The 23,898-nt window shown below is 57.3% G+C and overlaps 1 protein-coding gene across 6 annotated transcripts in view; it reads right to left on the minus strand.

Annotated features, from left to right (window-relative positions):
• Positions 1 to 1,430: 1,430 nt before the first annotated feature.
• GNAS (GNAS complex locus) overlaps positions 1,431 to 23,898 on the minus strand; it is a gene marked incomplete at its 5' end in the record, with an annotated part of 50,122 nt that continues 27,654 nt past the window's right edge. For 3 of the 6 annotated variants that reach the window (XM_084246438.1, XM_084246437.1, XM_084246435.1), the window contains 12 exons: positions 1,431 to 2,216; positions 2,461 to 2,528; positions 2,782 to 2,912; positions 3,094 to 3,214; positions 3,326 to 3,384; positions 3,494 to 3,567; positions 3,697 to 3,751; positions 5,943 to 6,040; positions 6,975 to 7,094; positions 7,171 to 7,225; positions 11,280 to 11,324; positions 14,189 to 14,261. In XM_084246438.1, coding sequence (XP_084102564.1) covers positions 2,070 to 2,216; positions 2,461 to 2,528; positions 2,782 to 2,912; positions 3,094 to 3,214; positions 3,326 to 3,384; positions 3,494 to 3,567; positions 3,697 to 3,751; positions 5,943 to 6,040; positions 6,975 to 7,094; positions 7,171 to 7,225; positions 11,280 to 11,324; positions 14,189 to 14,261 — 1,046 coding nt within the window. In that variant the 3' untranslated portion in view covers positions 1,431 to 2,069. Of the gene's footprint in view, positions 2,217 to 2,460; positions 2,529 to 2,781; positions 2,913 to 3,093; positions 3,215 to 3,325; positions 3,385 to 3,493; positions 3,568 to 3,696; positions 3,752 to 5,942; positions 6,041 to 6,974; positions 7,095 to 7,170; positions 7,226 to 11,279; positions 11,325 to 14,188; positions 14,262 to 17,588; positions 17,728 to 23,898 lie in introns of those variants that run through there. The other 3 variants (XM_084246439.1, XM_084246440.1, XM_084246436.1) reach the window with 3 other exon arrangements.

Raw genomic sequence — 23,898 nt, forward strand, 5'->3', positions numbered from 1 at the left:
GGCAGTGGACTGATGTTGAACCTTTATTTTCCGTTTGTAAAGCCTTTAGTTGATGATGGGTGTGTTCATGGTGGGTTGGTCTTACAGTTTAACTTGAAAGGTGGTACCCAGGTTTTAGGTGTGTTTATTTGGGATATTTGGGAGAATTATAAGATTTCACATAGGGACATGTATAGATTATGTCAATTTGGGGCATTTTATGTTAATTTGGGATGTTCCATAGCTAGCACACAATTTTTATGTGAACTGTATTTACTGCAGAGGAAGCTTTGTGAAGGGTTATAGAGATGGGGTATTTTTTACTTGCTCTGCCCTTTCTGGAGCTCATTTTGCTGAACTCTAGTGAGCGATGTATGCTGAATGATTAATTTGGCGGGGACTAATTAAATTTGGAAAATAGAACACCAGGTGGATGGGATGGGGGCAGAATTATCGAATCAACCTGATTAATATCCCCTTTGGCCTGTTTCAGAGGTTGCAGTGATGAACGTGGGTGGCAAACTAGTCTGTTCCCCTCCATCAAGGAAGTCACTCATTGGGTGACAGCAGTTTAAGGGATGAGCCTGGGGGTGACAGAGTAGGGAGCCCAACTGGACCTTTGATCCAAGCCACAGCCCATCCGGGCTTCATAAGATGGGGCCCGTTGATAATCACCCCTCCCCCAACGCGGCAGTAGTTTATCTGTATTTCATTATGAGCGGGGTTCGACATATCTCCCAATGTTTGTCTTTTTTTTTCCAAAGTAGACTACATGTTCATGTACTTCGCCTATTTTTGTGATGGGTTTGCTTAAGTTTCTTAAGAGTTCTTTGCTTATTAGGTAACCTAACAGTTGTTGCGTATTTGCATCCAGTTGCATCCCCCCCGCCCCACCCTGTTCATGTCTTGTGCTATATGTGATTTAAATTTATGTAGCCCTTCCCCAACCCCTTTTATGGCTTTTGAATCTTAGATCATGTTTAGAGAAGCTTGGTATAAACAAAGACTTCTTTTTTTATTTAAACATATGATTGAAAATCCAGTGTTCATTTTGTTACATGGAATGAGGTAGGGATCTGGGTTAAAATTATTCCCCAAATGGCTGTTTCAACACCATCTTTGTCTTTGATAGCTCTTGCTCCATTCCCATGCAGCCCCACCCACCCCCCCTGCTGTACTACAGAATGGACAAATGAGACTCTGAGATAAAAAGCATGCACGGATTTGACGTCTATAAACATGGGGAACCATTTCTTGAATAATTCACTTTCCCTGACTGATTTGAAACACTGTAATTGCCTCCATTCATAATGACTCCATAGCTTAAAGCTGGACCGAGAGCAAGAAATCCCGGCCTCTGTTACGGGATGACTGTGGGTGAATGGACGCACTGTGTGACAAGTCAAGGTGTGCGGTAGTAGGATCTCCAGATAGGACAAAAATGAGCAGAGTGTACGGTTCTTTGATGGGGCCAACTGGTTAACTATGGGACACTGGTTTGGGAGGACAAGAGGAGACTTTTTGTACCATCCAATTGTTTTCTCAGAACCCCAAAGATTAAGTCAACAAGAAATGTGGCAAGACTTTACACCCACTGTAACCTCGGGCCTTATCACGTCAACAAGGGGTCTGCCTCGGAAATTTTGACAGATAAAACAAGAAACAATGGGTGTTTGCAAATGGGCGAAGTCGCAAATAACCCACTGGAGTCACATTCTTTTGCTCACATTTAATTTTTATTTTGATTTTTTAATGCTGCACAAGACAATATTTATTTGTTTTATTTATTTCTTTTATTTCATTTCTTTAATTCTGTTTGCTGCTTTTATTTTTTTTACTGAAAGAGAGAGGGAACTTTTGTGGCCTTTTTCTTTTTCTTTTCCTTTTTGTCTGTAGGCCGCCTTAAGCTTTCTAAATTTGGAATATTTAAGCAAGCAGAAGGGAAAAGGGGGTTTTGCAAGATCACTCGGGGGAAAGGAAAGGTTGCTTTGTTAATCATGCCCTATGGTGGGTGATTAACTGCGTGTACAATTACGTTTCACTCTTAATTAATTGTGCTTAAGGCTCTAATTAAATTTGGGGTTCCCTTCTTAGAGCAGCTCGTACTGGCGCAGGTGCATGCGCTGGATGATGTCGCGGCAGTCATTGAACACGCGCCGGATGTTCTCAGTGTCCACGGCGCAGGTGAAGTGAGGATAGCAGTAGTGGCGCCCGTCTCCGCTGGCCGTGCTGATTCTCTGTGGCACAAACACGGGCACAAGGTCAGCCACCTCTCCGGGAACTTCCTATTCTAGTGGGCCCGTCTACCAGGGGCCTACCCGGGACTGGTGACCAGCCACCCGTGTTACATTAAGGGGCATAAAACTTTCACATGGACTATGGGTGAAAGAAAACTGAAGCACTGGATAGTTTAATCCCCAAAGTTAAAATCAGGGAATGCCCTGAGAGAGAGAGAGAGAACCCGACACAGTAAGCACTCACCAGGAATTCGTCGCGGATGAAGTACTTGGCCCGGGTCACGCGTGGGTCCTCTCCGGGCTCGGGAGTAGCTGCAAAGAACAGAAGATTTTGTTGATTAAGATAATTAACAGGCTAGAGCAAAGCTAGATGGCTGGCATCCTGGTACCCCTTAACTTTTGGGATTTCTTCATAAGTAAATAAGGGGGAATAAATTGGGATTGCTCTCCGTATGGGTCTTTTATGGCTTGGCAGTGGGGAGAATGGGAATTTCTAACAAAGGTGTGACCGCGTAGCACCTGTGAGCCGGGAGGTGTCCGAGTCAACGTGGGAGGTCATACTCACCATCCTCAGGAGTAGTGTAGCGAGCAAATTCTGGAAAGTAGTCCTCAATTTTCGATTTTCCAGCGAGGACTTTCTCAGCAAGCAGGTCTTGCTTGTTGAGGAAGAGAATCACAGAGATGGTGCGCAGCCATCTGCAGAAAGGGATGAAGGTTTAAGGCCCAGAAAAAGGCTCCATTCCTTCTGCAGGGCATTGAGATGCTTGCACAAAGACTTGCACAAGATTCTATTGTGCAGGCTGAGATTAGTGAGGGGAGGCAGGCCTGGGGGGCTGAGATCAGTGAAGGGGAGGCAGCCCGGGCTCTCTCCACACACCTGTTGTTCCAGATGCTCTTGAAGAGGTTCAGAGCCTCCTGCAGGCGGTTGGTCTGGTTGTCCTCCCGGATGACCATGTTGTAGCTGCTGCTGGCCACCACGAAGATGATGGCAGTCACATCTTCAGCAGAGGAAAGCAAAAGCAATGCACATTAAAAGGGATAGATACTGACCCTCAGCAATTAAGAAAGCAGAATGTTCTCAAGGAGCACAGAATGCCTGGGGTCCATACCATTGAAGCACTGGATCCACTTGCGGCGTTCATCGCGCTGGCCGCCCACATCGAACATGCTGTGGGAGAGAAGAGGGCCTGGTAAGTCCAAAGAACCGACTCTGGCCCACCCCTCTGTAAGCAGCAACTTTAACTTGTTTTTTAAATAAATGGAAGCCATCTACTTACTGGAAGTTGACTTTGTCCACCTGGAATTTGGTCTCAAAGATTCCAGAAGTCAGGACGCGGCAGCGGAGCAGGTCCTAAAATGAAACCTGGGTCAGTGGACCTCATGGAAACCAATGACATGTTAATAATCACCAACGGGGAGCAAGAAGCTTGACTATCTGACAAGGAGGGCCCCAGGTCCCCGCTGCGAGACCCACGCTCACCTGGTCGCTAGGCACATAGTCAGCCTGCTTGATGACATCAATCTTGTCCAGGAAGCTGGGAGGAAAGACAGACACATGGGGGTGTTCAGAGAGCTCAGGCCCAAGGCAAATTTTCTTTTTTAATGAAAATTCAAGATGACTGTTATCTGGGGGACTGGTGGGATCAAGAAACAGCAGCGGGCTGGACTCACAGGGGCCCTGGCCCGCAGGCTCAGCAGGGGACAGTGGGGGCTCTGTTCTTAATTTTAACCAAAAAGTTTAAAACTTTGAATTGTTTGGCTTTGCCTAAAATGGCAAGTCATTTTAAAATTATATACTTGGTGTCACTTCATGTGAAAAAACACACAGGCCCTCCCTGGTGGCGCAAGGGTTAAGACGCAACCTGAAGCTATCCCCCGCCAGGGAGCTGCCCACCCGCCAGGGAGCTGCCCACCCGGGCGCAGCAGACCCTCCTGTCTCCCCGCTGCTCCCCCCAGCAGTGGATCTCAGTCCGTCTGCCTGTTCTGCTCCCCGCTGTCTCTGGTGAGTCCTCTCACCCCCCACCTCTGGCCTGCACCCCAGCTCTTGTGTGCATGAATAAATACATCTTTCAAAAAAGAGAGACACACACAGAAAATGGTGGCCGTCGCAGCAGAGTCCCCGCCCCGCGGGGAGGGGCTGTTCCGCGGCTCCAGGGTGGGTGTCCCTTCCCTTCCTTCTACTTTTTAAGAATCTCACTCAGGGCCCAGAACAAAGGCGGCTGGCACGGAGGCCTCCCGCCCGGGCGGGCGGGCAGGAAGCGACACGCAGGCCCTTCCGCCCGCCGGGCCTGCTCCCTCCTGCCCGCGGGGCTGGGGCTGGGGTCCCCGGCCCCCCCCTCCCCGCGGCCCCCCTTGGCCCGGAGCACCCCTGCGCTCCCGGAGGCTGGGCCGGGCCCAGGAACTGAAAGTCGGGGCGGCCGGCGGGGGAGGGGCGGGCCGGCCGCCGAGGGGGAAGGGTCCCCCCAGGGCTCCCCCCGCGCGCCCCGCCCCCGCGCCGGGGACCCCGCCCTCCCGGCTGACATTACCGCGCGGCCAGAAATAGCTCCAGCCGCCCTGGCCGCCAGCGCGTTGCCATGGCAACAGAACCACAAGGCTATAAATAGCTCCTCAGCCCCAATCTTGCGAGAGCCGCCTGGAGCCCCGCCAGCCCGGCCCAGCGCGGCGGCCCGGCCCGGCCCGGCCCGGCCCGGCCCGGCCCAGCGCCCGCGGGCCCAGCCCGGCCCGGCCCGGCCCGGCCCGCGCGCCCGGCGGACATTTTAAAGGCCCGGCGCGCTCGGCGCGGCCCGGCCGGGAACTTTCCCCGCCCGGCGGGGCCATTTCTGAGCCGCGGGGCGGCACGTGGCCCCGCGGGGAACACCCCCTTTCCAGGGGCGGCCGGGCCGACACCCCGGGCGCCCCCCGGCCCGTACCTGCCCTTCTGACTCGGATCCAAACTACAGACCAAACAATTCCAGGATTTCCATTTGTTTGGCGTTGCTATAATTAGCGCTTCCAGCTTCCAGCCCGAACTTTGGAGAAAACCAGGGACTTCGCTGGACGGGCGGGGCGGCCCGGGCCGGCGAGGGGCTGTTTTTCTGCCCCTTGGGCCCGTCCAAGCGGGTCCAAGCGGGTCCAGGCACCGGGCCGCCCGGGGCGGGTGGGAGACGCTCGAGGCGCTTCCCGTGGCAGTGGCGGGGGGGACCCCGCGGTCCCCCCGACCCAGGCCGCGCCCGAGGACCTGCTCCCCGTCCTCCCTCCTGGCCTTCCACTTAGTTCCCACTGAAGTTCCCAGGCTTGGGGCGCCCCAGAACCCCGGGGGGACCCTGGCGGCCATGCGCCCCCGATCTGGACGAGCCAAGCCTGGCGGCCACTCAGGAGGAGGCGCCTTCGTCCTGGGGCTCCCCCGGCTCTCGCAGGACACTCAGCGCTGCCATGTCCCGGGGCGGGGCGGGGCGGGGGCTGCACATCTCCCCAGATGCTCGGGTCCATCGGGCTATTCCCTCCAGCTAATTAATGCTGAACCTCACACTTGGCTGCAAGTAATTATCGCTTTGCTCGCACAGGCGTCCCTTGTTTCTGTAAAATAATGTCGCTGCGCTCGAAGCGCAGTGAGGGCCTGAGCCAGCAAGTGACCCAGACCAGAACTTTCTAAGTGCAGGTGGGGTGGCGTCGAGGGAAGGAGCCCCCGGCCCCGACTTGGGGCGCCTGGGGACGGGGGTGGGGGGGCCGCGCGCGGGGCGCACTCACTACTGCGCGCAGTCGATCAGCTGGTACTCGTTGGAGCGCTCGTAGCAGGCGCGCACGCCCTCGTCCTCCCACAGAGCCTTGGCGTGCTCGTAGAATTCCTGCAGGGGAACACACGGGGGGGTCAGCGCCCCGCTGCCCCGCGCCCCGCGCCGCCCAGGCCCGGGCCCGCGCCCCCTGCGCCGGGCAGGGTGCGGATGCGGCCAGGGAGCCCGGGCAGCCCGGCCTCTCCGCGCGGCATGGGTCGCCCCTGCTCCTGCTGACGGGCCGGCTCTGGGTATCCCCCGCCCCTATTTTCCCCGGGGGTGCAGCGGAGCCGGGGAGGCCCGTGTCTTCCCCCAGAAGGTGCGGTGGCCCGCGCCCAGGAGGGACTCAGTGTGAGGGCACGGAATGTCACTTGTGAGCCTCAGGGGCGCCACATCCCGGCCATCGGGGGGGCTGTGATGGGCGCTGGCCAGAGGCCGCAGCAGGCCCGTGCGGGGCATCCGCGCCGGCGCCGGCGCCCGAAAGCATCTCGCTCTTTATGGAGCAGACCCGTGCGGGTCAGCAGCCTCAGGCTCGGCAACTAGGGCCGGCCAGGAGACCCACGACTTAGGATTTAGGTGAATTGTGGGGGCGCCTTCTCTTGGACTAACTGGGAACGTGGGTGGGGCAGGGAACCTGGCAGCTCCCCTTTTCCTGGGGACCACCCTGTCGCAGTTGCAGTGTGTGGCTGGGGTGCGGGCGCCCAGGGGTCTGCGAGGGCTGTTTCCCTCATCAGAGCTCCGATCGTAAGGACTGCAACGTCAGGGCGTGCTGTGGCTGTGGGAGGGTGCGCCAGGCCTGTGATTGTTTTGAAATTCTAAGGATCCTTCTAGAATGAGTGTCATCCTAAGAATGAATGTCACCAGAATGCACTCAACTCTGACACACATGCCTGGGCGAGTGTCCCTCCGCTCCTATGTGACACACAGGTGGGCGCTGAGCAAACCCGGTGGTGCCCCCTGTGCCATGGGGTCCCAGGGACCTGGCCCACCCACCCAGGGCTTAGCTTACGGGAGGGAAGTCAAAGTCGGGGACGTTCATCACGCTCAGGATGTAGTCCACTCTGAACTGGTTCTCAGGGTTTGCCAGCTCCACGGGGGGCACCAGGTTGCTCATGGCGGCCACAATGGTCTGCAAGCGACAGGGCAGAGAGGTGAGGGGCTGCCCTGGGGGAGGGGTGGGGGCGGGGAGGGGTGTGAGCACCTACTTCGATGGCCTCCTTCAGGTTGTTCTTGATGTCCTGCACTTTGGCGGCCTTCTCACTGCAGTGGGATGGAAAAGAAAAAGACCATATTGCATCACGTGGGCCAGCAGGGCCACTTTAGCCAAGTCTTGCCCACTAAAAGCATAGTATTCTGTTCTTGAAGGAGTTGTGGGTTCAGATCTGTGCAAATGGAGGTCCCTGAATCGGTTTCAGATCGTCACCGCCCCAGTGTGTACCAAAGGCACCTGGTGGGGGCGGAAAGGCATCGAGATCATGACGGAGACCACTGTACCGCAAGTGGGGCTCCCATGGGCGGAGGCCCCCAAACACCTGCTCCCTAAGAGGCTCCTCCTGGCCCTCATCAACATCCCTGTCTAGAGGGGGGGGGTACCTGATGAGGGGGCTGAGGGTTTGACCGAGGGCTTGGTCCCCAGGTGTCCTCACCCCCAGGGACCCCCATCATTGATGCTGCTGCAGGATCGTGATGGATCCCAGGGGGGCCTGTTATTTATCGCGTTGTCATACATGATTTATCTAAGCAGCTGTGTCTGCCCACCGAGGCACCACCCAGGGCACGGCGTCAGCAGTGACGACAGTGCTCCTGGCGGGTGATGTTAATATACAGGGCGCCCAGAGTGAATGGGAGTAAGGTTTTGCTCCCCAGTCTTTATGATCAGACTTGTGTTGGGAGGGGGCCCCTGTAAGTGGAGGTTAGAAGTTTCACTGTTTAATGCGGATTTGGACTTGGATGTAACAGGCTAGCCAGGGTCACCGGGACCCCCACACAATGCCTGCATCTGAATGCATCGATCAATGCTGTGCGTCTTTCAGAAGCAGTTCTCCTTAAAGAGGGGGCTGGGTTAGACTGCAGTGTGTATTTTTTGTATTTTTAGGGGATCACCTCTTGCTGGGGGTATAAACCCCGCTTTTGAGTGGGGAGGAATAACCGAAGTGCACCTACTGTGTGCTGGCCCTGGGAGGTGACAGCATGGTCACTGGGAAGTTAAGTGTTAACTCTCAAAGATGAGGAAACTGAGGCAGAACCCCTGAATCCTAGGCTGGGGGAGGGACAGTGCTTATCTCCTGTGTGCCACTGTTCAGAAATCTCATGAGACCCCCAGTTAGCGAGGCCTTCCTATGGTGGAGTCACCTAATCACGTAAGCGGCGGCAGAGAGCAAAACGGGACAGGACAGGACAGGACATTCAACGCGGGGGGGGGGGTTAATAGCAGGTACAGCTTCGGGGCAGTTAGTGGGGGACAGGGAGGAGGTGGGAAGGGGCTCAGGTGCACACCTGCCAATGGCTCTGCCCCCGCCCCCACCCCCCCCAACCTGGCATTTCCTTTTTCAATTATAATCGCTCTTATTGCCTGAGCATCTTATTCATTCGGGGGAGGGGGGGCAGTAGGGGGGGTGTGGCCCTTCATTTTCTGAATGTCACCAGATGTACTTGCCTCTGACATCTCATCTCATTCTTTGGGGTCAAACCTGCTTTAGGCAGATTTTTCAGACACTGCTTTTATATGGAGTGAGGCGTGAACAAGGTTTAGGGGTGCTGTTCTTGTCAGTGGTGAGCATGTAGTCATTTTAGGGTGGGGCCACTGGATGATACCATCCAGTGGAACCCCCTTGTAGCCTTTTAAGCAGCTTTGGGAGTCAGGAGAACCCTAGGAGCAGTTGGAGGGGGCATGCTGCAGCCCCCACATGTGGGCCTCACTTTCCTGCCTGGGCCAAAGCTGCCCCCCCCACACTACACTATAACACCCTGCTGACCCCTGGGGAGGGGTGGGGGGCTCTCCTGCTTTGTGGTGCAGAGCCAAAGCTCAAGTTTCTGGAAGTGGGGTCACGTACAGACTTGTCCCTACAGCCCACGGTCCGCTTGGACCTTCTACTTGTCTGTGGACGTGCACTTGGTGGCCCCTCCCGTTCCAGGGAGCTCAAAGTGACCCAAAATCCCATAGGGCAAACCCATGCCCATTCATTAAAAACAGGCTCCATTTCCAGGGGGGCAGAGAGCCAGGAACCTCTGCTTTGAAGGCCCCCCCAATAGTAAAATTAGATATGCCTGGGCATTAAATATCCAAATGCACACAGAGCAAGCGGCAGTCTCTCCAGAAATGAGGTTCTTTCAGTCAGTGTGGTATTCTGGTCCCGTGGTAGTAGGGTAATTGGAGCACTTCCAGGCTCAAAGACGGATATTTTGAGAACGTGTTCAGTTTTCATCTACGTATGTGAATAGGTGTGGGAGTAGATCAAGCATAAAACTGCTAAAATAGAAATCTGAAATCTAATTCGGGTGTGTAATACTAAAACATAAAATTCTTCCATTGAAGCAATTACTATGTAGATGGAGATATTATACTGGGGGCTGGCAGGTTTATCATCGTTTTTACTATCACTTAATGAATTTAACATTGATTGTGAGACTCAGAGACAATTCCTCATGTCTCTAACCCACTGAAAGCCAAAATATGTATCAATTGCGAGCGTCCTGATTGATGAGAAAATTGGAGCGGGGGCTGGAGACGCTCTTGGGACAGGGTAACCGCCCCATAGAGCAGCTGAGTGGGGCTCCCTGTTTAAAAGCCCCCCCCCGCCCCCGCCCCCGCCAGGCCTGACTAAGTAGTAGGAGAGGCTCTGTCCTACTAAGTTTCATTCCCTTCTACACCTTATCTTTGTGCTTTTGTGGGAAAAGACAGACAAAAGAAGAAAGACAGAAGACCAGAAGACAGACGCAGGATACAGGGACTGCTGAAACATGCAGAGAATTTTTATTTATCACATGTTAATAGTTGTATTTTACTTGTAGAACAGAGTCACAGAGAAAGGTGCAGGCAAGGTATTAGTAGGGCTCAAGGGTGTAGCACAGCATCTAGCACACAGTAGGTTGTTCGGTAAGGACTTGTCAGAGCTCTCAATATCTGCCAACTTTTGGTACAGTAGACTGTCAATCACTCACTTTACATAGATGCCTTTTTGGGATTGTCACACTACAGCTTTGCCAATTAGGGATTTTATTTTATTTTTGTTATTTTTTGGTTATTTTTTGTGGTTTTTTTGTGCTTTTTTTTTTTTTTTTTCACTTATCATTAAGAGGTTAGGTGGTAGGGCCCATCCCCCCTCCCCCGCAACAGAATAGTATTCTTGTTAGAAGTGCCTAGAAGGGGATCCAGCATGCAAAGTGTGATGGGACATAGCCGGGAAGATGAGAAACTGTAGCCATCATCATCTAGGGATAATACATTCTAAAAAAACAGATGAACAAACATGTGTCAGTCACTTTGTCCCGACCCCCAGATCCTTTGCCCCTCCCCTCCCCGGCCACAGAAGCTATTTCTCTGAGGTGCCCCAAGGCTAGGTCAGCCGGCTCTGCGTCCCCACGAGAATTAGATGCTCCCTCGCTGCATACTAAATATGCAAGCAGAGCCCCGCGGGTTACCTGCCATGCGTGTGTGCGTGCGTGTGATGGCGGCGGGGATGCAGGACGTGACCAAGAGAACAATCGGATCATAAATGGTGAAAACATGGCCGCCACTGTTCCTCTCCTACCCACTAGCTGGCATAAAATGCATGGGATTGGAATGACTGATAACAGACCAGCGGTTTTTCGAGATCATTCTTAATAATGACCTTCTGCGCGGTGCCGAGGCTTTTATCTGCCCACCTCAAAATTAAAAGAGGTGGCGCAGCAGCACCGCCACGAATAGAGGGAACCTTTTTCCCCTAAAAAGGTCTGAAATTTTAAAAATCAGACCAACCCCTGGGTGGACGGAATTTAGTAGATAGTTTTAAAAACAAGTAGCCGATTCAAATGGAAAACGGGGGGAAAACAGAAACCATATGGGAAAACATCAGTTCTCAAAACCCTAAGCTGATTGTCTATGCTCAGATCTATAACCCACCCCCCCTCAGCTGGACCTAATTACGCCTGCGGAATGCCCCCCGAGTGCCAGGCGGGCTCTGCTGCCCCGGGGTGCTGCCCTCACGGGTACCGAGATGGCTGCCGCCCTCCAGCGGGCCGGGCCCGGCCCGGCCTCGGCCCTCAGTTTCCCAGTATGCTCTTCATGTGTGTGTGTTTGTTAAAAAGTTGTTCTGTTTTTGAATGTGCCTACCCATCGCTGTTGCTCCTTGCAGCCTGCGGGTCCTCTTCGCCGCCCCTTTTAAAGAGAGATTGAAAGCTCACCTAATCTGCAAGGCACCGCGTTTCCACAAAAACCCCACACAGCCTCTCTACATTCCTGAACTAAGGGCCGCCATCCCGATCGCAGTCCTAGGCCCCTCTCCGGCTAGATCGGAATGTCCACGGAGACTGCAGCCGTCCAGGGAAGCGCCCGCAGCGCCGCCGCGGCGTCGGGGGCCCCTGGAGACGCAGGCCGGGCGCAGGAGGGACGGGTAATTATTTTCTTGCGCTTGCACTAAATGTACATGCATTAGGGAGCTACAGCGCCGATTTATCTCGCAATTCTTTGGAGACTATAGCAGCGCGTAAGGCTCTTAATTCTCCCAGACCTCAATCTTGGCAGTGGCGGGTCTGAACACACAAAGGCTTGGGCCGGGGTGACTTATGCCCGGGATTTCCTGGGGTGAGATGAAGGGCCTCTCCCTCCTCACACTCGGGGAGACGATCTAGAAAATGCTTATTTATAAAATAACTTGTCCCCACAAATTGCCATCCATTAAAACTGGGTTTGGACCGCCAGGCAGCAGCAGCATTAAAGGAAAGAATAAAACCCACTGCCACCAAGACCCCCAAGGCCTGGCTGTCCCAGGCAGGGCCCCACCTGCAGCGGGAGGCCCCGGCTGGCCAAGAGCGGGCCACGTGGTCTTGTAATTGATGAGCCATTTTGTAATTGACTTGTAATCGATTAGCGTAGCTCCATCAATGTTAATGGCACTTTTTTGTTGGGGCACTAAATGTCAGGAAGAGTTAGCTCAGAGTTAGGAACCTCCGCGTTTGACCTCTGTTATTTCTGAAGGTCAGATTAATATTACACGCTACTCTAAAAATGTAATCAGCACGGCAAGCTGCCGATAGTGAAGGCGGATTTAATAGCGCAGCCCAGCCTAACAAAGCGGCGTTTGCAGGGGGGTGAGGAGCAGGCCCGAGCCCCATAAAACACCCTTCTCGTGGATGGACGTCACACCGCTTGGTAGGGAATTCCTAGTTAGGAAGGAAACCACTTTTGTTGCAATACCGCAGTGAGGAAAAAGAAAAAAGGAGGCTCAGTGGACGAGATAAAAATAAGGCTTCCACACTCGCATGAAGAATTCCCCTGTATGCTACATCCACGGGCTAAATTTAACATCCTCCAGGCTACCTATGGCTTCCCCTACAAAGCCGGCACGCTGGGAAGGCAGCTTCCCCTTTTGAAAAAGAAAACAGAAAAGAGAAGCTCTGGTTTAAATGCCTCGTCTGCAGTGCAGACAGGATTCTCCGAAGTGAGCCATTCTCTAAAAATTAAAAAAATATTAGGGCAATCTGTCCGGTGATAGAACTTTCAATTATTTCAAGGCCGTCTTATCGCCCATCGGACAAGGCTAAGGTAAACAGCGGCTGCTGCATCCTTTTAAAAATGCTAGCAATGTCCAGTTTTAATCAAAATATTTATCTAGATAGAGGGTACGTGGTCCAATTATTTGAGCTTAACTGGCCTCATGAAGAAGCAATCCCACCAAATTACAGGGGGAGATATTATGCGGGATTTTTTTTTTTTAATTACCAATTCATAGAGTCAGCGTGGAGGCTTTTGTGTACTGACCTCTGGCCAACGGCCCTCTCTCAGTTGGTTGGAGCGGGCTTTAGGGAAGGGTGTGTCAGGAATTAGGGATTTCAGGATTGGTTTGTGACAGTTGAAGGTGACGGACTTAACAGCATATAGATGCCTGTTGAGCACAGGGAGGCCTTCAGAAAAGTGGTAAAATAGCCCGTGTCCTTCTGAATTCAAGGTTCAAGGGGAAAAAAAAAAAAAGGCATTCTAAACCAAAATGCCCATTTGTCTGGTGATGTCATCCTTTTCTCCCTCCCCCCTCCATCTAAGGAATTCTAGAATTTTCCATAAAGACTGCCTTTTAGTCACCCCCAAAAGGTGATTAAATCTGTACTCCCCTGGTGCTTACTAGGGGAGCGAGGTTTATCCCGGTGGTGTTGGGGGGGGGGGCTTAGGGAATGAAGCTGCACTCCCCTGCCTCAACAGCCCCCTCTCAAAAGGAAGGGACTGCCAAGGACTGCCCCGTTCCCAATCAACTCCAGGCGGGAGAATTCTTCATGGCAAGAGTGACCCCATGTGCGGCCCCGGCCCGAGCGGGCTCTCTCCGTCTTTCTGCCCCTTGCGGTATTTGTCTCCGGGCGCTGGCCCGAGGGCCTGCAAGGACTTTTCAAAGGCAAAAGTGCCCCTTGGCCTGGCCCGCAGGGCCAGCTCGGGTCTTGCCTCCACCTACAGGTTTCCTTTTTTGTTTTCTTTTTTTTAGGCAACACTATTGATTTTTTTTAAAAAAGGGAAACAATGATTTGCCCTTAATGTTAATTCCAAGGGGGGAAGTAAGGAATTATTAACAAGGGCCGCCTCTTGCAACTTCGCTTTAGGTGGGATTACGGAAAAACCGTCGCCCTGAGAGTTCCCAGCATCCTGCATTGGCGCATTGCGCTAGAATCTAGCGCAGGGTGGGGGACCCCTCTCTGCAGCGGTCAGCGTCCTCGCCTACAAAGGGGTGGCCAAGGCCGGTGTCAGCCATGTTGGAGACTCACTGCGGCAAACCTGTCACGGGGCCAACCAGGCGCTGATTTCCTAGGGAAGGGGGAGAGCTCGACAACGCAGGGGCATGATTATTTATCATTATTAGCTTCTGCACCAACGATTAAGAGCAGGGAGGGGGGAATCCCTAAAACGCTCTGCCCAGGGTTTTCTAGTATGTAAGCTGAAAAAGCTAAGTGAGAATTGGCTGCCCAGCCCCACACCCTACCTAAACTTCCTAAAGGTTAGTAAAAATGTGTGACCTCGCCCTTCACAGATTTGACACTTACTCTCCATTAAACCCATTAACATGCAGGATCCTCATTTGCTTCACGATGGTGCTTTTACCAGATTCTCCGGCACCTAGAAAATGAAAGTAAGTCTCAGGTTATGAGGAGGCATTGCACACACTTTGGGCAGGGAGAGGACTGTGTTCTCCATAGAAGCCACACGCAACAAACAAACAAAATAAGAGGCTTGCCATTTTCTTGGCCATTTCGACGCAGAGAAATGAAATAAAAAGTCCAGCTCTGGGTGGACCTGCAGCATTTCACCATCCGAATAACAAGAATGAAAGGTTTTGGTGTTTTGTTGGTGGTTTTGGTTCGCCCCCACCCCTTTGGGTTGTTTGAAAATTTGCAGGGTGGGGAAGCCAAGGGGCCCAGAAGGAATGACGCAATTTTTTTTTTTTGGGGGGGGGGGAGTTTGAAAATTGAAGCAAAAACCGTGAAACTGAATCCTTGGAACGTGACCATTCCCCGGGACAACGTCCCCATCAGTGTAGATGCCACATAATTCGTTGTTTGTCGGATGTTTCATGGTTAAGACACCCAGGATTCGCAAACAATGCCCAGCCGCAGTCTGCTCGTCCTGACGCAGCGCGCTCCCGCCCTCCCCCAGCCACAAAGACTGGATCCCGCGTTCACTCCCCCTAAAACTGCACCATTGCATGCGATCCACCCCCCCCCCTTCCCCCTGCAAATTGTATCCTTCTAAAGATAAATTCTCTCTGGATAGGACCACCACGTTTGCAGGGGAAAATGGAGACCATCAATTTTTCTGTCATCTTCTCGAAAAACACACTGTAATATCAAATGGGGCTGGAGAACCACCTTATTAACATGCAACTGTGAGAGTATGAGCAGGGCAAGATTTTCATCCTAAGGAAAAATATTCCTGGAAACCACTGATTTTTCAAATATCCCAAGCCCTTCCCCATTAAAGAAACACATGCCTCCATTTTAAATCACCTTTCATTTGTAAAAATACAGTTTATAGGAGAAACACATTTCCACCCGGCTAGAAGGAGGATTGCTTGATGGCTTTGGTTGGTGGTTTGTTTTTTTTTTTTTTAATTTCTTGTTTGCAAATGCACGGTCTCTCCCAGTAATCCCTGTGAAGTTTTTTTGCCCTCCTCCCACACAAACCCGTTTGGTTTTAACCCCCCCCTTTTTTTCTTTCTTTTTCACTTTTAATCTTTTTGTTTTACTGCCCAGATAGCAAAGCATTCCTCCTTCGCTTGCCTTTTCACGAGGCTGTGATCAATATCTGCAAAAGGTAAAATTAGTTTCCACAGAAACATTGATTTCAAAGCAAACACTCGATCTTAATGAACCTGACTCGTAAATTAAAATATTCAAGGCACTATTAAGAGATTCCAAGAGGAGACTACATGGTGCTCAGCAGACTTGCCAGTTTTCTTACTTCAGCAGTGGCAACATGTGGACCCCTCCCTTTTCCTGGCACCAGCAGGCCAGTGCCTCAGTTTCCTCATTTAGGAAATCAGAGAACGGGGCTGAAAAATTACTGCAAGAGCTTTTGTGGTGCTGTTGGTCACTCAATTTGTAAGGCCTTGGGGTACAAAGAAACCTTGGGGTATTGATTAGTCTCCTCTTGGCGGTTGGGGGGGGGAGCATTATTTGGCAAAGAAGGTGTCACTGACTTAGGCCCAGCGGTTGGGGCTGTCAAGAAATCCTGATAAATTGTAGAAATCCTGATAAATTGTAGCCAATTCGCACTCGAGCACCTGGGGCAGGTTAGCCACAGTGATGCAAGGTGTGTCAGAGTAACAGTCTCAAATTAAGTGGAGACTTTGTAATCACTGCACCAAAGGTGTTAAAAATTTAAGGTCTATTAGCAGCTCCCTTGTTTTCAGTGAGTGTGGAGCTGGCGAGGCAGCCTTCCTGGGGAGGCTTCTAGACTGTTCTAGGCTGATGCTTTGAAATCAAATTGGATGCATATTAATATTCACATAGCATAATTTTACTTTTGGAAGTTTGAGAGAAGACCACAGCATGATACCATGAGATTGTTTCAATTGCAAATACATAAGCACCCGAAAGACTTATTTTCACGTAATAATTTTCTGCTTTATATAAATCTGGACCCCGGAGAACAAAGACTTGACCCATCAGAAAACAAACAAAACAAAACAAACAAATAAACAAACAAAAAAACCGACACCACCAGAAGAAAAAAACCAGCCCTTTGCACGTTTATTCTTCATAATCGAGCTGTTTGGCTGGGATGTGACCGAGAGCGAGGTCTGCACCCGCCAATTCACAAATGAACTCCGAGGCCCACATCACCGAGGAAGTGGAAAACTTCCACGCTCATTAATGCTGGTGGAATTCCTGTCATCTCGACCCTTTCTTTTAGGTTACGTTTCTTTTCTTTTGTTTTTTCCCCAAAGCAGCACCTCAAAGGAAAAAAGGGGAGGGAAGGCCATCTCCTGAGAGTCCCCCCACGGCCCCCCCCTTTTTTTTTGGCCAAAGACGAAAAACCGCAATCAGAGGAGAAAACCCCAAACCAAACAACCAAATGTCACTTGACAAACAACTCATTAGTGTCTCCTCGGCGCCTTCCACCTGGAAAGAAAGTCTCCCCCGAGCGCCGCGCCCCCTCCCCCCGAGAGGACAAACACCGCCGCCGCCACGCCATTTCCAGACCAAGAAGCCATTTCCAGACAAATGTCATTTTCCAGCGCTATCTGCTCTGAATGTCCTTTTTTTCCCCTTTTTGCACAAAGCACCCCAGCGCGGCCGCCCGGCGGGGAGCGCGCGCCCGCGGCCTGTCGGGGGGCGCCCCGCGGGGGGGCCGCGGCCGCAGCGAATTCTCGTCTCTTTCGAGCGAGCTGCGCGTCTGGAGGGGAAAATAAGGTCATACTGTAAAAATGACGTGTCACTTGGCTCCCCCGGCGCTCGGCGCTCGGGCTCCGGGGCCCCGGCCCGGCCCCGCGCCCGGGTCCCCGGCCCGGCCCGGCCGCACCCCCGCGCCCGCCCGAGCGCCCCGACCGCGCCGCGGCGCGCGCCCCCCGCCCCGGCGCCACGACGGCCCGCGCCCCCCCCGCGGCGGCGCCCCCCGCCCCCCGCGGCGCCCCCCGGGCCCCGGCGCGGCCCCCCCGCGCCCCACGGAGGCGGGTCCCCGCGGCTTCCTGTCCCCGCGGCCTCGCGCGCCCGCCCGCCCGCCCGCCCGCCCGGCCCGGCCCGGCCCGGCCCGGCCGCCCCTCCCCCCGGCCGCGGCGGCGGGACGCGCCCCGGAGCCCCTCGCGCCCCGCGGGGCCCGCGGGCGGCCGGGCGCGGGGCGCGGGGCGGGGATGGGGGGCGGGCGGGCGGGCGGGCGCGGCGCCGAGGGCCCCGGGCGGGCCGGGCGGGCCGGGCCGGGCCGGCGGGCCGGCCCCGCCGCCCTTACCCAGCAGCAGCAGGCGGTGCGTGGCGCGGTAGACCTGCTTGTCCTTCTGCAGCTGCTTCTCGATCTTCTTGTTGGCCTCGCGCTGCGCCTTCTCCTCGTTGCGCTGGTCCTCGGTCTTGCTGTTCCCCAGGCAGCCCATGGCGGCGGCGGGGCGCGGCCGGGGCCGGGGCCGGGGCCGGGGCCGGGGCCGGGGCCGGGCGGGCGGGCGGGCGGCCTCTCGCGGGCCGGGGGCGCCGGGCGGGGGCGCGCGGCGGGCCGCGGGGCGCGCGGGGCGGGCGCTGGCGGTGGCGGTCGGGCCGGGGGCCGCGCGCCGCTCCCCGCCCCTCGAGCCGGAGCCGAGGGGGCCGCAGGCGCCGCCGGGCGAGGCGCGCGAGAGCAGGAGCCGCGGGAGCTGCTGGCGCCGCTGCCGCCGCCGCCGCTCTTATTGCCTCGGCCCGGGCCCCGCCGCCCCGACCCAAAAGCGCCGCGGCGGGCGGGGGAGGCGGGGGGCGGGCGCGGGGGCGGCGCGAGGAGGCGGCGGCCTGAGCCGCCGGGCGGCCGCGCCGGCGGGAGGGCGGCGCGGGGGGGCGCGCGCGGCCGGGCGGGGGTCCCCGCGCCCGCGCCGGCCCGGGCCGGCCCGGGGCGCCGCCCCCCGCCCCCGGCCGGGGCCCCCGCGGGCCGGGGGGGCGGCCCCGGCCGGGGCCGACCCCTCGCGCGGCGCCGACGCTCCACCCCCCGGCCGCGGCCCCCCCGGCGCCCCGGGGCCGGGTGGGCGGAAGGGGCGGGCGGCGCGGGGCGCGGGGCGCGGGGCGGGGGGCGCGGGCGCGGGCGGGGGGCGCGCGCGGGGGGCCGCGGGGGGGCGCGCGGCGGGGGCCCGCGCCCGCGCCCCAGCACACTCGCCCGGGCCGGGGGGGCGGCGGCGGCGGGCGGCGGCGGGCCCGGCTAGATGAGCCGCTCGGCGCGCCCCCGGCGCGGGGCGCCCGGGCCCGGGCCGCCGGCCCCGGGGCGCGCGCGGCCCCTGCGCCCGGCGCGGCCGCCCAGGTAGGAGAAGAAGGCGCAGCCGAGGAACACGCGGAAGCAGCAGGTCGCCCCGAACACGAAGCCGCAGCCGCGGCCCCGCTCGGCGCGCCGGCGCAGCAGCAGGCTGAGCGCCCACGAGGGGCCGCGCACCGAGAACACCAGCAGCACCACGAGCGGCAGCGGGGCGCTCAGCGCGCCGGCCTTGCGCGGCCCGGGCCGCCACACGACGCCCCCCACGCGCGGCGCGCGGTAGTAGTCGGCGTCGTCCTCGGAGCCCGAGTCCGCGCCCCACGCGGCCCAGGCCCTACTCGCGCCCGCGGCCCCGCCGGCGCCCCCCGCGGCGGCCCCGCCGGCGCCCCCCGCGCCGCCCTCGGCGGCGGCGTCGCTGGCGGCGGCGTCGGCGGCCCCCGGGGCGCGGGCGGCCCCCGGGGCGTCGGTTCCCGGCCCGCGCCGCGGCCGCTGCTGCTGCTGCCGCTGCTCCTGCGCCTTCTCGCGCCTCTCGCGCTTCTCGCGCCGGCGCCGCTCCTTGTCGCGCGCCTTCTCCTCCTTGCGCCGCTGCTCCCGCAGCCTCTTCTCCAGCTTCCTGCGCTCCTTGTCGGTCAGCAGCCGCTCGGGCTCGGGCGCCGGCGTCGGCGCGCTCTTCGCGGGGGGCGCGCTCTTCGCGGGGCTCCCGCTCGTCGCGGGGCTCCCGCTCGTCCCGGGGGTCCCGCTCTTCCGCGGCGCGGGCGGCGCGCTCGGCTCGGCCAGCGCCGCAGCCGCCGCCACAGCTTCGGCAGCCCCCTCGGCGGCAGCCGCCGGCGGCTTCTCGCTCCCCGCCGCGCGCGCTCGGATCCGCAGGGCCATCCTCAGCATGCTGGCGGGGCCGCCGCGGGGCGCCCTGCTGGCCCCCGGCCTCGGGCTGTCCGGCCCCCGTGCGCCCCGTGTCGGGGGCTCCGCGGCGATCCGCGCTGCGCCGGCCCGGCCCGCCGAGGGCGGCGGCCGCCGGGGACGGGGCGCCAAAAAGACGAGCCGACGGCAGAGGGGCGAGCGCGCACCAAAAAGCACCCGGCGACAGCGAGGAACCAAAAAGCCCCGAGAAATGTCAAACAACTCAAAAAAGAAAAGTGCCGCGGCGCGAAGGCTCGCGCGCGCCGCTCCCCGCAGGCGCTCGGCGTCGGGCTCGGGGCCCGCGCGGCCGCGGGGAAAAAGAGAAAAGAGCGGGTCGGGGCGCCCGGCGGCGCGGGGCAGGGCGCGCTGCCCCGGCCCGGCCCGGCCCGGCCCGGCCCGGCCCGGCCCGGCGGTGTCGCCCGCGCCGGGGACTCGCACGCCCGCGGAGCGCGGCCGGACTTACAGAGAGCGGGGCGCACCCGCGCGCGGCCGCCGCCCGCCGCCCCGCCGGGGTCCTGCAGCCGCGCCGCAGCCCGAGCCGGGGCCAGCGGGGAGCGGACAGCGCCGGGCCGGCCACCTGACGCAGCCCGCTCCGCGGTGCCGACGCGACTGAGAGTCCCCGCCGCGCGCCGCGCGCCTCACCCGCCGATGACGCCCGGCCCGAGCGGACCGGCCCACGGCGGCGGCCCCTATAAAGCGAAGGGGAAGCCGAAAAATCGGCCCGCCGGGGACGCGCCGGAGCGGGGCGCCGCGCACCCCGGGGGTGCGGGCCGATGTGCGGGCGGCGCGGGCGCGGCCGGGGGGCGCGGGGGGCGCCGCGTCGCGGGGCGCGGGGGCGCCCAAGGCGGGGGGCGCCCGACCCCGCCTCCCAGACCTGCCTCCCGATTTTCGGAGAGTGGTGTGGCCCTGGGCGGCGTGCAGAGCGTGCGCCGGCGCGGCCTCCCCGCCGCGCGCCTCTTACCTCCGGCTCCGGCCGGCGCGCGCGGGGACCCCCCCACCCGGCGGCGCGCGCCCGCGGCGGTAGGTGCCGGCGCGGGGCGGGCGGCGCAGCTGGAGCGGGGCGAGGGCGCGCGGCGCCGGCGGGGACACGCTACGCGGCGGCGGAGTCGGGGTGCCCGGCGTCCTCCGGGCCGGAGAGTGGCCGGCGGCGGCGGCGGGCGGGCGGCGGAGGCCCGGCCCGGGCGCCGCGGGGCTGCCCCTGCAACAGAGGGAAAAGTAGTTTATTGAACGTGAACTTGTTTGAGGTCCCAGTAAACACGCGCTCGCCGCGCGCGAGGATGCAGGAGAGAGCACGGGCGAGGCGGCGCCCCAAGTCCCCGCCGCTCGGCGTCCCGGACCTTGGTTGAGTGCCGGCTCGGGGCGACCCGGTCATTCATTCATTCATTCATTCATTCATTCATTCATTCAGTACGTGTTGGGGCCACACCGCCCACCTGTGCGCAGGTGAGCCGGGGCAGCGAGGCAAGGAGGCTAAGACATGGCCACTGCCTGGCGGGGAGCGGACCCCGCGGCCGAGGGAGGCGACAAGCCCCGCCGGGCGGCCCGTCCCGCGTCCCCCACTCCTGCACGACTCAAGAAAAGTTTGCGTGTTCTGATTAGTTTTGCTTTTTTGGAGGGGGCGCGCGCAGGAGGGAGAAAGCCCACCCGCCGGGAAGCCCCTGCCGGTCCCAGCGCCCCCGGGGGCCCCGGCGGGTGGGCTGCACCGTCTGGTCTTTGCAATGGCCAGTCGCTGCTGACCGTGCGGGGACAGCTGAAATCCCGCTTCCCCCGGCCGTGTCGGGCTAAGTGAGAAAACGTGTGACGTGAAGATCACCTATTATTTTTCTTGGCCCTTCCAGGTGCTCCTCTACCCCCATCCTACAAGGGCTCTCTACGGATCTGAAAGGACAACAGACAAAGTCACCAAAGAACACTTGGAGTGGCGAGCAGGAAGCCGCGCTGCCTGCCAGACCCTCCTGCAGCTGCTGCCCGCCTGGCTGTCCTCTCCCCGCGTCCCCTCCACGCGCGGGCCAAAGTATACCCTCTTTGGGGGAAGGAGAAAACTTCACAGGGACCGGTGCTGTGGGTTTCCAGTTCCCACCCAAGGAAAGCAGGCGACGCGGAGAAGGCCGGCAGCCCGCCTGCCAGGCCCACAGGGAGGCCACGGCGGGCCGCGGGGCGGCGGAGAGTGGCCCCCACGCGGGTGGGAACAGAAACTAGCTGAAGGCAGGGCCCAGCGGTCGCGCTCTCTGTACTAAATAAAAATGTCTCAGTGGAATTAGATTCTTCATTGATTGTCATTTTAAAAGACTGGTGCACGAGACTGTGGTGAGGCTCACTCTCCCACGGGGCCTTCCTTCTGCCGCCAATGTGGCCGCACACGAGCGGGTTGCATTTAAGACAAACAAGGTCAAGAGTCATTCCCACCACCTCGACACCGCACACCCCCATAGTGAGCATGACCAGGAGTCCTACTTCCGGGGTCCCTGCATTGACTCGCCCTTCTAGAGAGCTATGGCCCCCCAACTTTGAAGGGACTGAAGCAGTCCCATGTCACATACGGACACATGTTCCAAGCAAGGACAATTGGGACTATTGTCCTAGAAATGTATGAAGCAAGGTCAGGCTTTATTTCAACTTCCAACCTAGCAAGCAGGCCAGCCCTGAAGGTTTTATTTTTTTTCCCCGAAGTGTAGGTTTCACCTATATTTTTATTATGACCAAGCACGGATGGACAAATAAGACATTTACTTTGTAAATAGATGACAGCAGGTGGACCGAAGGGTGTACAGGTAAGCAAGCGACACTCGGGGCTCTGAAACACAAGCTCGTCTGTGGTCGGTTCTGCTTTCTGTTTTCACCCGACACAAAGTGAAAGATGAGATTTTACTTAATTGGCATGGGGAGCTGACACTGTCTACAGTTTTCGGTCTAGCACTTGACCTACATGGGCCTTAAAAGTTTAATTTTTAAAAAAAGGCTTTTGAACTTGGAGGCCGGGGCGTGTGACCTTTTTACAGGAATTAGTCATTTATTTTCATAGGCCATTACCTTTTCAGCACCTGGTCTGTGCCTTGAGAATGGAGCCATCCATTAGCATAATTCTTGGGACAGTCCAGACCAGTTTTCTAATGGAAGGGACCTCTCCTTGGGCCCAGGGGGAGAGGGAAGGGGTGGAGACTTGAGGCTGCAGACAGGGGCCCAGGACCAGTATGGTCCAGGTAGAAAAATAGCTCCGGGGGGGCGGGGGAGTGGGGGGTGGCAGAGGCTCAGGTGACTTGATTCACGCCAAGGCCAGCAAGTTGGGACAGTAACACACTCTTGAAACACCGGGTGACATGATGATACAACTTGGTTAAAGAAACGGCGCCTCATGCTCCACAGATAGATGCCCTCGCTGGGCTTCTTCCCAACAATGCGTACTTTACAACAAGGAATTTGCAATTCGGGGTGGCAGTGGGAAGCCTTATAAACGTCACATTTATGGGCAGGCGTGTTCCTGGCCTTTTCCTCTTCTGGAGAAAGAGCGTCTTATCTACTTTTAGAGGCACTAGACTCGCTACTAGCTTAGAATGCTGACAATATCATCAAGATGTCATTCAGATTTTCGAACACGAGTGTTCTCGGCCTTGCCTTAGTTGGGGTCAGTGCAAGAGCCCAGAGAGACTATGGTCAGAATTTTCTCTTAAAAGCCTAGGAGGTCCCTAGTAAAACAGTAACCTTAGCTGTGAGGTTTTAATAGCCATTGGTAACACTTCTAGAATGCTCCGCCTTTCAAGAACACCCTACACTTCAATTATATAGAATGACTGAAACAGCTCTTGAGTTTGAATGTGACTCAATGCAAATGAAGCCACTCTGGAAGCCATGCTGGATGCGCCCCACTGGGCACGGAGTGAGTGTGACCTCGACCTTGGCCAGAGAGAGGATGAAAGCAGGTTTTACTTTTTCTGTTCCTCATCCCAATGAATCCCTGATAAGAAGGTTCTGTTACTTAGGACTGTAAAAGTTCTGAAGAATCTAATATAGCCATCACCCAAGGCATTTTTTTTTTCTTGTCATATTCACTAGTTAGTAACTTCAGCCACCTAAACTTACATTCAAAACAAACCTGATTTGCAAATTAGGAGATACTTCCTATCAGAAGACTTGAGATCAAGGAATGAACTACAGGACCATATGAAATTCCCCTATTTAATTTCTCTCAATGGATGGAAAGATAATCTGTCATTCAGAACATACTCTCGTCCAGATAGAATGTGTGGGCAGGTGGGCTGATGGGTCTGGACCCAATGTCCTGAGTCAATGGCTTGGAGACACCAGCTAAGCATCTATTTAAAACCATAGCAGACAGAGCTGTCCTGACTCGGGATGGGGGGGTGGGGGTCCCATCCCTGAGAGGAGTTTCCCGTTTCCAGGGAGGCCCAGTCCCCAAGACCACTAGTGCCTTTCTCACACTATCCCC

The sequence above is a fragment of the Talpa europaea genome, assembly GCF_964194135.1.
Source record: "Talpa europaea genome assembly, chromosome: 11".
Taxonomy (NCBI): domain Eukaryota; kingdom Metazoa; phylum Chordata; class Mammalia; order Eulipotyphla; family Talpidae; genus Talpa; species Talpa europaea.